Raw genomic sequence first — 17,846 nt, 5'->3', positions numbered from 1 at the left:
AACCGGTGATTCAAGAATTCCATGACGCCCATTGCTCACTTTTTATGGCTGGGAAGTACCTGGGACACTAAAGCTGGGAAAAACGCAGGTGTTGGTTGTCATTCCCATACAAGATCGAACCAGATCAAAACCGTGGATGTTCACTGGGCAGCAGCTCTGCAAGCTCCTGCCACTTCCAAAATCCGGGGTTACGCCCTTGGAATTACACTGTGGCATTTGCGTCATTTTCCTCTGGATAAACACTTCCCTGGAAAAGCACCCTTTGGCAGCCTGATTGGATCAGAGCATTTAAGCAGTGACAGGGTGACACCAGTGCCCGGGACAGCGCCGTGAGGGCTCAGAGCAGAGGGCTCAGAATCCATGCTCACTGGAGCTCTTACATTTTGGAATAACGACCTGGGAAAAAAGAAGCAGCCCAGGTTTCCAATTCCTTTTCCAGGATGCTGAGTCACCAGCAGAAACACTGCCTGGCTCAGGATGCTCAGACCTCCCTGGCCACACCGTGCCAGGGACGACACGCTTGGCCTGGGCCTGCTGCTGGCAGGGAGGTGGCACAGGGACAGAGGCCGGGCGTGGGACTGCAGGGAACAGCTTTTCCAGCTGGACTCAGAGATTCCTCACTCTGGAGCCACCCTGGGAGGAAAAGGGCAGTGACGAAAGGTGGCAGAGCCTGAGTATGTCAGAGCCCAGGAGTGAGACCGTCCTGGTGAGGACACAAACCCAGCTGAGGACAAGGCAAATAACTTCAGACTGACGGAGCAACTCCCAGTTTCTGCTTGTGACACATTTTACTCCGCAGAGCGAAGGCAGGTTGACCTTTCTCACTTCACCTTCCCTTACATTTAAGAGATGACCAAGACTAAAAGAGAAATTAAAAATAAGAGCTAAGGAGAAGCTGCCTGTCTCCCCAGAGCTGTGATACACCACAAAACTACCACAGGCCACTCCAGGATGTTGGAAGTCAGTCAGATCCCCTGAGGAGGGGCTGGACCAGCAGTGTAGTGTGGTTCATCCTGTGCAAGGAGCAGCTTGGTCACAGGGCTCAGTTCACCTGCGTTCATCTCGCTGAACACTTCACCCAATCCTCCTCCACAGCTCCAGGTAGTTTCAGCAGGAAGGAAAGAACTCATTTCCCGTGCCTGGTCTCTGTACAGCCCAGAACAAGTGTTCCTAATGCCCGAACGCCTCGTGGAACTCCCACAGTTCTCTGGGAGAGCAGCAGATCCCTGCGTGCTGTGCTCCAAGCCCCCGTCTCCACACCCGGTCTGGAGGACACACAGCACCCGCTGAAGGTCCCTGTTGTGCGGTGTTGGTTCTGACTTCCCTCCACACAGACCTTCTCCGGCGACACCAGGAGAAAGGGGGGGGTGTCTGTGCCATCCTTCCCCCCCAGGGGATTCCCACACGCTGGAACGCTAACAATGACAATTAGGAGTTAGGGTGAGGTTGGGACTGTGCCCCAGGCCCGCTCGAGCACCACAAGTTCCCGTCAGCCCCGTGGCTGCTGCTCAGAGTTTCCTCTCCCGGGGTCTGTTCCCGTTGGGCTCATCCAGCAGCGCCGAGTGCCGGTCCCCGTTGCTCAGGCATTTGTCCTTCTCGTGCCTGTGCTCCTGCTTCTGCCGCCGGATCTCCTTGTACCGCAGGGTGATGTCCCTGCAGCAAACACACAGCACACAGTTCCAGCCTGCATCACGAGCAGTAAGGAAGTCTGCCCTGAATGAAGCTCCCTTGGGATAACTTAACCCACTGGAGCCTTCGGCTGACGTTTCTACAAGTGCTGATGGCACTGAGGCACTGGAGGTTTGTGTTCCGTGCTGGTGGCCTGGCTCTTCTCACCTCTGCCACAGCACAACAGCTGCTGTTGCCTCCTGCACACATCACTGTGGTTCAAGGAGTCATGGAATGGTTTGGGTTGGAAGGGACCTTAAAGCCCATCCAGTTCCCACCCCCTGCCATGGGCAGGGACACCTTCCACTAGACCAGGTTGCTCCAAGACCTGGCCTTGGACACTTCCAGGGATGGGGCAGCCACAGCTTCTCTGGGCAACCTGTGCCAGGGCCTCACCACCCTCACAGGGAAGAATTTTTTCCCAATATCCCAACTAACCCTACCCTCTGGCAGTGTGAAGCCAGTGCCCCTTGCCCTGTCACTCCACTTCCTCATATGCAGAGTCCCTCTCCAGCTTCCCTGTAGGTCTCTTCTGATACTGGAAGTCTACCAATTCCTTGAGCCCTGTGCAGCTGCTTTCCATGGACTTGCTCAGAGCAGCATCCAAACCAAACACACATCACTTGGCTCCCTTGTCCCGATGCTGGGACAGCTCAGACAACTACAGACTGTTCTGGTAACGAAGCTGGAAACACCTCAGTCTGGTCTAACTTGGAGGGAAAATAAAACCCCGATCCCATCTCCCACCTTCCCTCGCCTGGGAGCACCGGTGCAGTCAGGCACTTCCCTGGTGCCTCCTCCTGCAGCAGCACTAACACAGGCAGGGCCACAAAGCTTCCCAGAACCCCAGATTGGTTTGGGCTGGAAGGGACCTCAAAGGCCAACTTGTTCCATGGGCAGGGAGAAGGTGATCCAGAAAGAAAACTTCCAGGGATCAGGCACAGAGAGCTACCTGTTCATCCAACAGCTGCAGCCACCCAGGAGAGCTGTGCTCCCTCTCCAGTAACAACAGCACATTTGAGGAGGGGCTGTCGAGCAAACCCCCCTGAAACCCAAATGCAGCACATCCCACCCCGCTCACCGGATGAAGAAGCGCCAGGCTGTCCAGGTGAGCACCAGGATAATCCCCAGGATCCAGCACTGGGTGATGTAGAAGGGCAGGGAAAGCGTGAGCGTGTAGGGATCGTACTTGACCACGATCAGGAACTCCGTGGCAGTAATAGCAGCAACCAGCCAGGCCTGCTGGCCCAGCTTCTTGTGGAACTTCCTGCCAAATAAACACACAGACAAGACATTTCCTTGCTGTCAAATGAAGGATTCGAAGAAACCTCCATAAAAATACAGCTGGGAGAGCAATTTCAGTCAGCTTTGCACAGTTCTGCAGGTCTAGTTTGGATCACACATGCATTAAGACAACTTTCATGTTGGTGTTACTTTAGTTTCCTCTCCAAGGCTCTGAAAACACATGAAAAGTTAAACTTCATCCCCACACAATGCAGGGAAGTGTCCCCATGCTCAGGTAAATCCACATAAATCCATTATCTGATCAGCCTGAGACCAGCAGATGTTCAGGGTACGGTACCAAACAGGAGCTCTGCCCCTGGATTTCCTCTGCAAACCTCAGCCAAGCTGCCTTGAACATATTTAATCCTTCTGGGATTGCATTCTGGAACTTAACCTCTTCCCAAAAAAAAGTATTCAGTGAGCTGCCACTACTGATCTTGGAATGGGTTTTAAAGGAAAAAAAGCTTAGTAACAACAGGCGAGATTCTGGGAGACCCAAGGACTGTGTTTCGCTTCCAGGACAAACCAGCCCTGGGATAAACATGTGATTCCCCGGTTTGTTTTGAGCAGGCCAGGAAAGCTGTAGAGTCCAGGGATGTCTGGGAGCAATGCTGGAAGTTCTGCTGCAGCAGCACCAAGGCATCCACTCCGGGGCTCTGATGTAATGTAAACTTGATTTTTCTGTACATAATGGTAACTTTTCTGGCGTGATTATGCTTCTGCCAGTGGTACAGAGTATTGCTTGTCTGAGGTGGCTGAAAATTAATGAACCTAAATTAAATAAATGGGATTTCTGGTTCAGGAAGTCACACACCCCTGGTGACAAAAGGCTCTTTTGCTTTAAAAACTAAAAGCTTACTTAACAAAATATTGAAAGTAAATTTTTTTTGGTATCCATCAGACATGTCTGTAGTCAGTTACATCCACCAGATACCAGCTTAAAGTTAACAAAAAAAACAAACAGAAAAAAACCCACAAAACATACAGTTATGTATAAAAAATCCATATACTTATACATAAAAAAAATCCATATAGTTATATATATATATATATATATATATATATTATAGTTGGTAGGAACCATTTCCATTTGTTTTTGTAAGCAGTGAACTGGAAGAAGAAATGCCAAGTACCCCAAACAGCAAAGAAATACAGGATAGAAACTAAAATTTACTACTGCAGTAGTAAAGAGTGATGGCTAAGTTTTATTATTATTTTATCTTGAAATGCTAAAGAAAACTCTCATGCAGACTTTGCTGTAATCAAATTTTATGTAAAAATGGAGTCTAGGAAAGGCATCAGTTGTATTCCTGGTTATTAAAGAAGTAAAAGGTGATGGGAAGGTCTCAGGAAGCCTTATTCCAGGTAACAGCCTGCACTAGAAACCTGGGAAAGCTGCTGACCTGCACCAGGAGGATCCTCCTCTTCCCTTATCCACCCATGTCCTTTCGGGGTTTTTCACCCCAAGGCATCCATTCTGCTGCCTCTCATATTCCTGCTGCTCATATTTGCTCCAATCCTCTTGGATTGTCAGTGCCTGGGAAGGGATCTGAGCATGGAGATCCAACAGGGCTTCTCCTCCCTCTCCTGAATCCAGGGAGTCCATCTCCCACAACACACACACAGCTTCTTACACACGAGGCCCAGAGTCAGGTTTGACACCAATGAACAGTTCAAACTACACCAAATCATCCAAATGCACTGGGAAAAATAGGAAATAAATGAAGTGTAGGTGGCTGCTGATGGGGATGAGTGCATTCCATTTGAAAGGTCTCCTGCCTGGATCAGCTCGATGAAAGGCTTCAGAAACCGCTCCAGGGGGTTCAGCTGGTGTGGCAGATTAAATGGGCAAAGACCAGCCTTAACCACTGGCAGAGAGATAAAAGGAAGCAGCAGATCTCTCTCCCTGGGAATTCCAGCTGTTCAGATGATGAGGGCAGTTTTCTGCTCTCCTTCTTCCTCTGCCATCAGGGGAACAGATGACAGACAGAATTAAAGGCAACACCTACACAAGAGCCAGGCAGACCCTAAAGCTGCCGAGGAAGAGACCTGGTTTCCTGCCCTTCTGCTCGTGGAAGATTTTAAAGAAAAGCCCTTTTTTCACGTGATGAGCGAGATTAAAATTCCTGGCCTCTGTGCAGACTCCTTGGAAGTGACAGGAAGACTACAGTCAGGAATGCATGACAAGCTCAAATGCTACAGACTGCTGCACCAAGACACTCCTGGTCAGGAAGATTTCCCACATCCAGTCCTCAGGAACTCGGAGGCAGCGTGTGGATCAGTGTAGTGTGTAAGGGCTGGAGGGCAGCTTCACCCCTCCTCCTGGACTGTGGCCATTCCAGAGACTCCAACGGCACTGTGCTCAGCCCAAGGTCCTGCAAGCAAAGCCCCAGAACCGTCTGCAGATCCTCAGAATCCTGAGTTGGAAGAAGAGTCTCCATATTGGAATTTCACTGCTTTCTAGACCCAGTATTGCAGGGTTGGCCGAAGAGATCTCATCCTTTTATTCCAGACAATCCTATCACCACCAGACATGGCAGTGAGCAATGCTTCTGTCAAGGTCAATGGAATATTCCAATCTCTGAGCTTTAAGTTTCCAAAAGGAAAAGGTCAGGAGGGTTTCCCATGTGTTGTTAGCTGGGAGCCCCTGGTACAGCCAGCTCTTCCCAGCAGCTTCTGCCTACACAACCACGGGAAGAATCCTAAATGATCCTGGGTTTGAAATGATGTGCAAGTGAAGTTGGTAAATGGGGGCAGATTTTCTCTGCCTGGATGGCCTGGAACACACAAAGGAATTGAAGGCTGGTTGCAAAATCCTCTGCAGAGAAGGTACCAGGTAAGACCAGGTGCTCAGTTCTGCAGGACCAGCCCGATGTCAGCTCTGAGGGGGCATCAAGCAGAGCCAGGAAGCTCAGAATCTGGGGGCAGTTATCCACCACAGAACATGGCAGGAGGTGGTGGCAATGATGTGGATATGCAGCTTGGGATGAGTTTCTCCAGCTCGTGGAAAGAACGGCACCAAACAGCCCTGGGAACGAGGCACCGGTGACAGACGGCTCTCCTAAATTTCAGTGTTATGCCATGGGGTTGAACTGAGGGCAGAGGAGCTTTTCCAACCCAAACACAAGGCCCAGAAGATGAATGGAGCTAAGGAGAGGAGCTCAGCAGCGAGAGGCAGAGACCTCTTCTTACCTGTGAGTTGGAGGCACGTCCCAAACCAGTAGGTCCAAGGGCAGGGCAGCTGCCACTGCGGAATGTCCTGAAATCCGACTAAGCAATGTGGGTTGGCCCTTCTTCCCAGTTCTAGGAGCCAAAGCCTTGCAAGGGGAACTGATCTTCAGAGAATGTTGGAACCCTAAATTCTGAACACAGACACTTTTTGCGTTGGTCAGCGACAGACAATGAACACCCCTGGAAGCCAGGCGTGGCCTCAGGCTCAGGATGTGGGCTCAGGCAAGTTGTGACATTAAAAGAAAAGGTGATATTTGAGAACAAAGCTTTCTCAGCTCTCACATGGTCTGCAGAAACAAAAGCAGCGAGGACAAATATGATGCTGGAGTGGGAACAGTCTGAAGAACATGCACTTGTGTGTGTGTGGTGCTTCACCTGCAGCACTTGCTACCGAGGGCCTCTGACCTGCAAGAGGATGCCAGGAGAGCTCCGGAGGGCCAGGGGCCAGCGGGAACACGGCTCAAGGAAAGAAGTGCCTTTAGGAATCCCATTTTTTTATAGTTTGGGCCCTGATGTCCTCGGAGGGTACGTCCAAGGACCGCAGTTTCCTGGCTCTCAGTCTGGAATTGGAGCGCAGCGCTGCCCTGCCCACGAGCCAGTGGCACTCCAGCTCCTTCACACATTCCATTCTCCACAGAGAGACCCTTTATGAAACACTGAGCTTAGAACAGTGTGCACAGAATGCCCTCAACAACAGCTGCCCTCTGACCAGGGAGAGTGGGACCTCCAAAACAAAGGAACACAAAGCAGATGCTTTGGGATTAGGCCTTTTCGCCCCTGACAAGCTGCCTGAGATGGATGCCAACAAGCTGGAGCAAATTCCAAACAAAGCACGTGGAGCTGGACATGGGAAATACAGAGAGGTTGGGCTTACGGGTCGTCCATGAAGTCGTAGATCTCCCTCATGGCCACCCCTCCCACGTTCACAAAAAACACCAGGCGCAGCAGGACCAAGTAGTGTTCTGGGGGCATCCACAGCACAAACTTCAGGTAAAACGTGTTCAGCTCTGCCAACAAAAACTGAGAGAAAGGACATCTTAATTACACTGAGAAAACCAGTGGATGAAGCCTGGAATCCCCCCCACTTCCCATTCCTGCTCCGTGTCACTGAGTGAACCACCAGCAGCTTCAACAATCACCACCCACAGCTGGGTTTTTAAATGTTTTCACTGTTTTGGAAGGGGCTCTAAAAATCACAGCAGAAAGCTGGGCAAGCGTTGCCTCAAATTTTGAGCAAGTTCTTGACCTCCAAATAAGGAGCTTGAACTACAAATTCTAAAGGCAACGACTTCTCCTTCCGCTGTCATTTAAAATCTGGCTGATGGATAACAAGAGGAATGAGCTGCACATCTTGTGGGGGGGCAGTTGGTTTGTGTTTTTTTTACAGTTGTGCAAATGTCACCCTCAAAGTCAACTTAGGTTATAAATTAAGAGCAAAATGTTCCCAAGTGGGCTGCCCTGGCAATGTGCTGAAGGGAGCAAAGAGACACCAGATTGTCACTTCAAAAGGAATGATAACAAAGGGCATTAAGCATTGCTTAAGCCAAAGGAGTGAGCAAAAACCTGAAGCTGCTTAGAAACTGTCAGCTGGAAGCTGAGTTTTGCTAAAAGAAACATAATCCTACAGTCCAGTATAAATTCACTGGAATCTCTCAGCTGCTGCAGCACCTAAACCCCAATGTCTTCAGGGTGCAACCAATAACCATTTGGGGAAACATCTGTTTTATTTATACACTCTTTTCCTTCTCCCACAAAGCAGGGGAGCCTCAGCAAGCCTGGTGTGCCGTGTGAGCTTGGCCAATGTTCCCTGCAGCAGAAACCAGGGACTGTGAGCTTGTTCTAGCAAGTTCTGTATTAGAAGTACAGAGTTATGTCCCGAGCCACAGAAACTGGTTAATGCCCTGGGTCACTATAAGCATCACAGGATGGCTTTTAGTTAAATTTCACAGTTGCTGGGTTGAAATAAGTTTGAGTTGCCCAGAGCAGAGACAAGTGACATCCCCTGGATGGCACAAAGGCCAAAGTCCCCTGGGCTGGAAAAGGGGCAGGAGTGGGGAAAAGACACTCAACCTGCCCAATTAACCCTCCCTATCAGTGTCATGTGGGTGATAACTTCTGTTTCACAGTCACAGGTATGAATTCCAGATGCTGCATTCCCATAAAACAAATCCAGCCACTCAGGTGCTAAGTGTTCAGTGACACTTGAATTATTTAAGCCTGCATAAAAATATTATTCATGTATATTATTATTTTTTAATTATACACAATATATATTTTAAATATTATTTTTTAAAGTATTATCTTTTTAACTATTTAAGCCTGTATAAACATACTACCAGAGGTAGTAGCATGCTTCAGGAGCCCTGTTCTGGGGAGCTTGAGTATAGCCCTTTCCAGCTGCATTGTGACCCGTACCTGCACAAAAATGAGGGAAACGAGCCACTCACACCCCAAACCAACGCTTTTGGGGGCAGAAACTTGCTGAAATATGTGCAGACCCCAGTTTGTAGTGCTCACAGTGCCAGCAACAGCGTTCAGCAAATATCTGTGCCATGAATCTGTCACCTGTCCCAGAGACACGGACACAGACCCCATTCCTGTGGGATTGGGAAGCGATCTCTTCTGGCCTCAGCTCCAGGAAAACCAGCTCCCAGAGGTGCAGCCCGGGTCACCCTGTGCTACAAACCACAAAAATCAAAGGGCAGGAGGGACAGAGAGGTCTCCTCACCACAAAGATGATGCCACAGACGGCGAGCCACCGGCGCAGGCTGGACGCCGGCTTCCACTCGAACTTCACCCAGCTGTAGGGGGTGAACTGGAAGACAATTCTCTTCATTTTGCCCCTGAAAAAAAAGCAAAACATGATGGCAGGTTTAATAAAAAGCAGGGAAGAGACATGGAGCAGTGTTTCCATTTCAGACACCAACTCAGGTTCTGCAAAATGCCCGCGTTTACTCCATCACAATTTAATGAGGTTAACTCTGAGTTAGAGAAGCTTGTTATTTTAACTATCAATTTAAGCTTTAATATGCTACATCCACTGTTGTCAGCAGTTCTGCTCTGCTCAGCAAAGACACTACAGAGCACGATGGGTCATTACTGGTACATGACTACAAGGGATTTATAAAATTTTAATTCCCAGTGTCCCAATTCCTGTGAAGTTCTGATTACCAGGGAATGCACGAAGGCCAAGCAGATCCTTGCTGTGAATGAGAGTATGATCCCAACTTGGATTCCTGCCTCTTCTTTTAACAACTGCATTAAATAAGCTCACTTCCACAGGATGCCCTCATTCCCCAACATCAGGACACGCAGGTGTATTTCCAACTATTCCCTTCTCAAGTTAAATAAACTCTCCAACAAGCCTCCCTGTAGCAATAAATCATTGGATCCTCAAGCCACTTGAACACCCAGGAACTCTTTAATCCACGTGAAGTCAAAGGGAATAACCAAGATCTTGAGTATGGGCCCTACCTTTGTGCTGTGCCCGTGGAGTTCCTTCCCCCCCAACTTACTTGTAGGTGGGAATGTTCCAGAGTCCTTGCCACTTGTATGTTTTCAAGGAAAGCCAGGACAGAGTCTTCATCCCGCAGTAAATTCCTAATCCGTTACACAGGATCACATCCATTATCCACTGGAAGGAGAAAACACACAGTGATGCTGGGGAAGGAACAGGGAATCACTACAGGTACAGCTCCCCTTTCAAAGGAGTGGGGCACAGAGTGTTAATTCCAAAAGGTTTTTTGAAGGCAGAATAGCTTTGCCTGATGTCTTCATACATAATGCATCAACTTTTATAAATACAGCCACAGAGCAAATCATTCCAAGCTTGGGAAAGAGCTTCAACTGTGAAAACCCAGGCAGACACGAGATCAGGGCTGTGTGCTCTGACTGCAGAGAATTCTGATCACTCTGGCACCAATTTACATCTCACAGGAAAACAAAGCATAATTTAAAAAGGGTGCCCCTTTAAGCTTGAAGGCCCCTCTGGCTTGGAAAAATACACACAAACTGTATTTTAGGACAAGAATACAAATCATAACTTGCAATGACCCCACAGTTCTTCAGTAAGGCCAAACATTTATCTCTTAAAATCTTTTTACAAACCAGATACATTCCAATCACAGTAATATTTACTGCTTTCAGAAAGGAGAGTTTGCAAAGAAGGAAAAGCTGGACAAAAATTGCACTGAGTCTGGTCGCTGAGTTTTTTCCTAACAGGCAAGAAAAAATCATCCTCTGAAACTTAATACACCAAGTTTAACCTCTCTCTGAATTTCAGACTTTACGCTTTGTACCCTCAGCAAATATTTGAAAGTGTTCAGCTTTACATTCTTTCCCTGGTGTGAAACGAACCCAAACAAAATATTTACCACGTGCAAGGGCTTGAAACCCACAAAATTATAGAAACAGTGGCAAAAATGCTACAAAACACACACATAGATGATCCAATTCAGCTCTTACCACATCCTACCCCTCCCTATAAAATATATATTCCCATTTAGTCAAATAAACCCTGATCCCTGCAGTACGTACGTGATCCCACCAGCATTCACTGAAGTTTGGGAGCTGGTGTTCCAGGCTGTACTCCAGGAACTCAAACATGACACTGATGATCATGCACATCCACCAGTCCCGAATCATCAATGTCTAAAGGCAGAAAAAAAAAAGTCTTTCAAACACCCACAAACAGCTGCTCAAAACCATCCCAAAAATGACTTGCACACCAGAGAGAGAGCAGAACCAGGCACCACTTACCTTAGTGTCCTTTAGAAACCTAAATAACAGAGCATTCCATAAATCCCGGTCAGACTGTGCTCAGATTTAGAGTTTTGCAACAGTGTATGAAATATTATTACTTTTTATTTCCCTATTTCCCAAACTTCTGGCCTCAGAACACAAAGGACACACACGGTGTGGGTTTTTTCACCAGTTACTTGTACAGTTGAAAATCTTGTCTCCCGATTCTTTTCTGAATTCTGGAGACTCAGGACAATTTGATTTTCATGATGTGATGGTCCCGTGAAGTCAAATGCTCACAGGTCTCTCAACTTTACACATGTTCAGCATAAGACAAAAAGACACTGAGGGAAATTAACTCTCCCCCCAGGCAAAACCAGCACAGAAATGTAGATGATGACATAAATCCCAGCCCACAAAGAACAGAGACAGTTAAGATGGGATTCAGTAGGAAGGGAATTAGGTAAATGCATGGAATTACTGGGTGCCCGACCACCACAGGCAGCAAGGTTCTAACACTACTCAAAAAAAGGCTTTTCAGAGCCTTTTCACGGGCTCTAAATTACTCCAAAGCCAAAATAATTTCTGATGAATAAGGCACATTCATTCCCAGCATTGCCATCCCGGTGGCTTTTGAGATCTGGGGAAAAACCCAAACACATGGCCCAACTCTCTTTATTGGGACAACACACTCAACCCTCCAGCTTTTAAGAGAGAAATATGCTAATATTTAACAGGCAAATATGTTATGACCCAGAGGAAATCCAGCAGCCAGTTTCCTTCTAGCTGAGCAGCCCAGGAAAAAACCCCTGCAGGGTTCACCTCAATCTCAGCCTCTTTGACAAAACCCAGGCTTCTCCCAGACCTAGATAAGAACAGCTCCACTGGCATATGGAATTCTATCCCATTTCAGTGCCTCAGGAATGTGTTACTACTCCCCTTATGTCTTGTTGCCAGGCACTTACAATTTAGGCATTATGGCAGGTTTTTTTTACAATTTACGCATTTTTCCTCAGTATAATTTATTTGTAAAAATAACCACAGAATGTAACTGAAATGCTATTTTGACATTTAAGTTTTTAATTCATTTCTCTTGGACGAGAAAGATCCGAGTTTTCCAAATTTACAACTCAGCTCATTAACAGAACAAGCCACCAATAAGCTGAAGTCCAGGTCTCCCCATGCCCAGCAACCTCACCTTTGCTTACGGGGGAAACCCCAAACCAACCCAAAACACTCCCAGAACACATCTGCACTTTTGAAAGGAAAATACAAAGCAACAGCTCCAGCTTTGTTTTTAAAAGAGTTGAGCTTTGCCAGATTGTTATTTATGGTGGGCTTGTGGGTAAAAACCCACACAAGGTCTGCAGGGGGCAAAATCAAGTGAGTTAGTAAGTCTGCTCTGGTTAAAAAAGATAATATTTAGACCAAAATAACCAGCAAACCACGTGTTGAATGTTTTGCAAGAGACAAGCACAGCAGGAATTTCTTCCACAGTTGGTTGATACTGACTAAAAAATAACAAGAATTAAATCACTGCCCATTTAATGGTTTAAAATCCTGATTTGATGCCACTGGGAAAGCAGCAGTAGCAGCCTATGAGTGTTTGGGAACAGCAGACTGTCACTGCCCGTCCCACGCTCCACTTCCAAAGGTCATTCCAGCATTTCTTGCCACAGGAATAAAGGTCTTTATTGATCTGCCCCAGAATGAATCCCAGTGGAGGAGGGAGCTTGTCCATGTAACACAGGTTTGGCGAGGAATGAGGTGGCCTAACATGGGCAGGAGAAAGGGGAAACAAAAGGGAAAAAAAGGCTTTTCATGTATTCCAAACACAACCTGGGATAACTGACCAAGGCCATTCTTACCTTCAGGTACCAGCCAAAAAAGTGAGCAGGAACAAATCCATCCAGCTTGTCCTGGAACCCAAGAACAAAGTGTAGGTCATTACACTACAAAAACAGTCATTTGGTTTGTTTTTTTCCAAGAAAAATGCAGCAATGAACTTCTGTTGTTTCACACATAAACACTTCATGGATTTTAGGAATGTTTGTTCCCAAGTACACTGATGAAACAAGCTAAGACAGCAATTTTATGGGGCAGAAATTGGGATTAGGATAGCGTTGGTAGAGCAGAGACCACCTCTTTAATGCTGAACGTCCTGTTCCTTGCCTGATGTGGGGACAGAAGCAATCAGAGAGCTGCAAATAACCATAATTGCTTTGCCCTTGAATTTCAAGTCTTCTGTTTGCCAGCAAAAAACAACAACCTGATGGTTCCTGGTACTCAGAAAAGTGCAGCTTATGTTGCTGGAGCAACCTGGGTCAGTGGAAGGTACCCCTGCTCATGGCAAGGAGTTGGAACTACATCATCTTTAAGGTCCTTTCCAACCCAAACCGTTCTGGGATGGACTTAGTGCCTCGAGATGACCGAGCAGGAGATTCTTTAAGCATCCAGAGAAATCCAAACTCCGAATGGAAAATTTGACATCAACACTCAGCCAGACTCCCAGCTGCACTTTGAAGAGCTCAGTGAAGCAATCTTTTAACAAAAAAACCCAGGCTCATGGAGTTTGTTCCTTACCCAGATGTTGTGAAAGGGATCGGTTTCATTGCCAGGGTCATAAATAAGGCAGTTGCCCCCGTAGTCTCTTTCTGGCAGAGGAACCCCTAAATGGGGGTCAATATACTTCATAAACTGCCTCCCGTCCTGCACAGTCTGCAAAGGAGCACACAAACAAGGGGTACGTGTGAAGGATTCGTGAACAGAAGGTACAGAGAGAATTAAGATCAACGACGATCTTCAAATTGATCTTTTTTCCAATTCGTTGTGGAACAATCCTTGAAATACATCCAGGTTTTGAAGCCTCACACACATATCTGACTTTCAGCCTCTCCAACCCTACACAGTAAGGAGAAAATGCCTACAGAATGACCTTAATATTTCTTAAAGATGAGAAATCAGCGATCCTTAACCCTGTTCCCTAAGGTATTGCTCTGAGCCACCCCATCCCTCCCAAAACCTCCACACGGCTCATCCTTCCCAACACCCCTTTCCAGTCAAGGACGTGTGAGAGACTTGAAGGAAACAGCAAGAAGAAATTACCCAAATGACCAAAACCCATAAAAATTTGCCTGCAGATCGGCCACACACTTGCTGAGCATTAATTTCCCAATGAATTTGTGGTCAGGGTTTCACCCCAGAAGGACCGGGACATCCGTGACAGGCAGCAAAGCAGGACAAGGTCAACATTAACTCACAGAGCAATAATAAAATTATAGAATGAACCCACTGAGACAAGGCTCAGCCACAAGCCAGCTTGTGTTTGCTGTAAGGAAGTTCAGTCACCTGCAGACTCAGCAGAATTTCACCTTATTTAAACCTGGGCAAGGCAAGGATGTATTTTTAGAAAGAGCTGAGCAACAACAGGGAGTTCCTTAACCACTAAATCCCTGGTGACACCACACGCTGCCAGGGGAAAGTAAAGCCATTCCAGGCTTTTCTACTGGAATTCACAACTACACCAGTACAGGCAAGCAGAACAAGAAATGCTGGAACCAAAGGAAATCTTTGATCAGCTGGAAAGGGTTTGATCAGTATTAAAACCTTGTTTGCACAGCAAAGGCCCTACTCCAGCAGCAGGCAGATCCCACACATCCCAATTCCAGCCCCACTTCCTCAAGTCATGTGGCCTCTAAAGGCAAAACTTTTTTTTTTTTTTAAAAAAAGCATGTTCCTCATCCTTCTCTCACCTAACATGATTTTTAAGGCTGCCTGATGAGTATATTGCCTCAAAACATTTCCTTCAACTTCTGCCCTTCTGAGAAGTGATGGAACTGTAAAAGTCAGGGGGAAATTCTGTTTACTAAAGAAGGACAGGATATGGTAGAATGTGGTAAAAAAAAGAATATGGTAAAAACTGCTTTATTTGGAAGCACCAATGGCATGTTTTTCTAGAAAAAGCCTCCTCCTCAGCTCCTGCCACCAGACAAAGCTGGGTGTGAAGGTCTGGTTTATTGCAGAAACCCCAAATATTCAAAGCACCTGTCATTCAAGGTCAAAGGTATTTCAGAAGGTGAAACCAGATGAATTCCCCCCCAGGTCACAGCAGGCCCAGCAGAGCAGAGACTGGATGTGTGAAAAACCAACTCCTGATTGTTTGATCTGAACAAGAACCAGCTCATCTAAGAACACTTTACCCCAGTGTCTGCCCTGGGCTGAGGGCATCTGGGGGTCAGAGCAGGTGAAATACTTTTATATCATAAATTTCCCTCAGCCCCCAAGTCTCATTAAACAGCCCAAAGATTCGATTTCACAAAATTGAAGAGCATCTCCTGCTGTTGGTGAAAAAAACACACCACGAAGGAGTTGATCTCCACAATAAAGTGACATTTAGGAACTGGAGATCTAAGTCACTTACCTGGAAGAGGATGAAGATGAGGAAGAGCTCGTACACCACACTGACACACAGCCAAAACCTCCAGTAAGCTGCAGAGAGAGACGGGGGGGATGTTACAAAGTTTTCAATAAACCAGCAGTTAATTATTCATGTACTGCAATACCACTAAACACGGAATCCTGGAATGGTTTGGGATGGAAGGGACCTTAAAGCTCATCCAGTGCCACCCCTGCCACAGGCAGGGACACCTTCCAGTAGATCAGGTTGCTCCAAGTCCTGTCCAACCTCGCCTGGAAAACTTCCAGGGATGGGGCAGCCACAGCTTCTCTGGGAACCAATTTCGTTTCAAGAGATGCTCCCACCAAGAAGTTACAAATCCCAGCTCCCAAGCACAGTGTTCCCCACCCCTCCTGAGGGATACAGCCAGAAAGGACCTTCAACTCCCACACAGGCTGCTGTGCAAACTCGCTGGAGTCGCTCAGGCACTGACCTGGATCTGGGAGAAGGGACCAGGCTCCAGAACACTTCCACCCAACAAAACACTTCCCAGCTAGGAATCAGAATCCAGCAGTCCTTGGAAAAGAACTAGATCCTTCCTCAACATTCTCCCTGATCTCAGGTGCCCTGACCTGTCCAACCTCGGCTCAACCAGCCCAGGCAGAGTCACTTTTGGAAGCCCAGCTTTTGGCCTGAAGACAAGGCTGTGCCCTCACAGGACAGAAAGCATTTCAAAATCCCAAGGATAATTTCACTTTTACTCGGAATTAAATTAAAAAAATAACATACCAAAGGTTTTAGCTGGTTGCAAGGCATGTGAGGTCACCCCAAACTCTCCACAACAAACGTGATGCAAAGCTCAGCCCTGCAGAGCCCGGGGTTGCTCTCACCCTCCCCAGACCTGTGACTGTAGATCTTCTCACACTGAGTAACACCAAAGGCTGCCCAAATTACAGTGTCTGCACACTTCCAGCCCCATCCTCAGCACCTCAGATCTCCTGACAGGCTCAGCCCTCGGGTCACAGGCTCTCTGCCTGTCCTGGATGGAAGTTTTGTGCTCCGTGGGCTCGTTCCTGCTCCACACAGAGACTGGTTTGGCCTCTGTTCCACCAAATGATTTCTGGGCTCTGAACTCCCCCAGAGTTCGTTACCTGCCCTAAGAGGTTGATGCAGAGCCAGGGTGGGCACACACAGCAGTTTTCCCCATCCAGATCCAAAAATTCTCCACAAGGTAATTCAGCAGAACTTGACATTCCAAGTGGATATTTAAATTTAGAGCTTCTCAGGGGTTGTTTGCACCCAAACCAAAATGTGTCTGTGCCCAATGCAGCCTCAAGTTGAAAATAAATTATAACCCACCCCACCCCCCCAAAGCAACAAAGAAGTAAAAAGAAAAAGGAGAAAACCAACCAAACCTATCAACAAATCCCCCACATTGTTAAAAGTAGTCCCTGACAACCTGCTTTTGACACCATCATTAAAACAGATCAAAATGTGAGAAGGTGGGAACTTTTTTTTCAGCAAAACTGCTAAATTAGTGTCATCAAAATCACTTACTTGACACTTCTGGAAAATAAAAAAAAGAAAAAAAAGAAAAAAAGGAACATGAAAAAGGCAGGTGTGGCCCAGAGAACAGCAGTTCAGAGCTCTGTGACTGCTTTCACCCTCTCGTCCTTCCAGAACACAGCTTAGGAAAAACCAAACAGCCAAAAAAACTCCTCCACTGGTCACAGGATTCTTTGGAAGAGAGGAAACTATTCCCAAGCTGGCACCAGGTTCAAGCCAGCAGGGAGAAATAACCTTTCATCACCACACTTCTCCCTCCAGAACCGCGGAGTTTCCTTCAAATGTCACTGCCAGATACCTGAAAATGCTGCTTTTTCTAACCCATAAAGCCTTGTAGGACAGATTTTAACACTGCTCACAGACAGGAATGTGGGTCTGAAGCTGATGGAGGCTCAGAAAGCAGAGAAAGCTAAATCCTTATCTGAGCTTCTCTTCCTCTCTATTCACATGGTTCTGGCAGCTGCTGAATATGCTCAGCAAAAATCCATAATTAAAAACTCAGATCTGCCTCTGCTTTAGTGCTGTGACAGAGGTCCCTGAGAAGTTTTTAACACACTTTGTACCCCAGAACCACCACGTTTCCAAGGCTGCACAAACACTGTTCTCTCTCTCTTCCTGGACCAGCTGTAAAGTTATTTTTGGCAGATCTCTTAATACTTGTTTTCCTTAAATTCACCTGCCATTTTGCCTCCTTCCAACCAGGGCTTTCCTCCTGGTTAAGGAGGCTTCTGCTAAGCATTTACACACCTGAAAACCCAGTGATTCCTGGGATCCAACACCAAACTGCTGCCATTGCAGGGATTTGGGAAGAGGACATCAACACGTCCCAGTGAGCAGAGGGCACAACTAGCCTCTTACCTGCTTCTGGTCAGAGCTTGGCCCTCACCACCTGAAGGGCTAAATGAGTAAAGAAACACCAAAATCCCAGTGGTTTGCCCAAGCAAAGCACTTCTGCTGGAGT

General features: G+C 47.1%; 1 protein-coding gene across 3 annotated transcripts in view; it reads right to left on the bottom strand.

Annotated features, from left to right (window-relative positions):
- Window positions 1-764: 764 nt before the first annotated feature.
- PTDSS2 (phosphatidylserine synthase 2) overlaps window positions 765-17,846 on the bottom strand; it is a 33,818-nt gene continuing 16,736 nt past the window's right edge. For all 3 annotated transcript variants that reach the window (XM_027696328.1, XM_027696329.1, XM_027696330.1), the window contains exons 4-12: window positions 15,344-15,411; window positions 13,507-13,641; window positions 12,792-12,842; window positions 10,720-10,833; window positions 9,699-9,817; window positions 8,912-9,026; window positions 7,058-7,203; window positions 2,750-2,935; window positions 765-1,653 (exon numbers count right to left, since the gene is read on the bottom strand). In XM_027696328.1, coding sequence (XP_027552129.1) covers window positions 1,509-1,653; window positions 2,750-2,935; window positions 7,058-7,203; window positions 8,912-9,026; window positions 9,699-9,817; window positions 10,720-10,833; window positions 12,792-12,842; window positions 13,507-13,641; window positions 15,344-15,411 — 1,079 coding nt within the window. In that variant the 3' untranslated portion in view covers window positions 765-1,508. The remainder of the gene's footprint in view (window positions 1,654-2,749; window positions 2,936-7,057; window positions 7,204-8,911; window positions 9,027-9,698; window positions 9,818-10,719; window positions 10,834-12,791; window positions 12,843-13,506; window positions 13,642-15,343; window positions 15,412-17,846) is intronic.

The sequence above is a fragment of the Neopelma chrysocephalum genome, unplaced genomic scaffold (genome assembly GCF_003984885.1).
Source record: "Neopelma chrysocephalum unplaced genomic scaffold, ASM398488v2 Primary Assembly neopelma1_106b, whole genome shotgun sequence".
NCBI lineage: Eukaryota > Metazoa > Chordata > Aves > Passeriformes > Pipridae > Neopelma > Neopelma chrysocephalum.
Note: the sequence above shows the minus strand (reverse complement) of the source record. Positions and strands in the feature narration are given on the sequence as shown.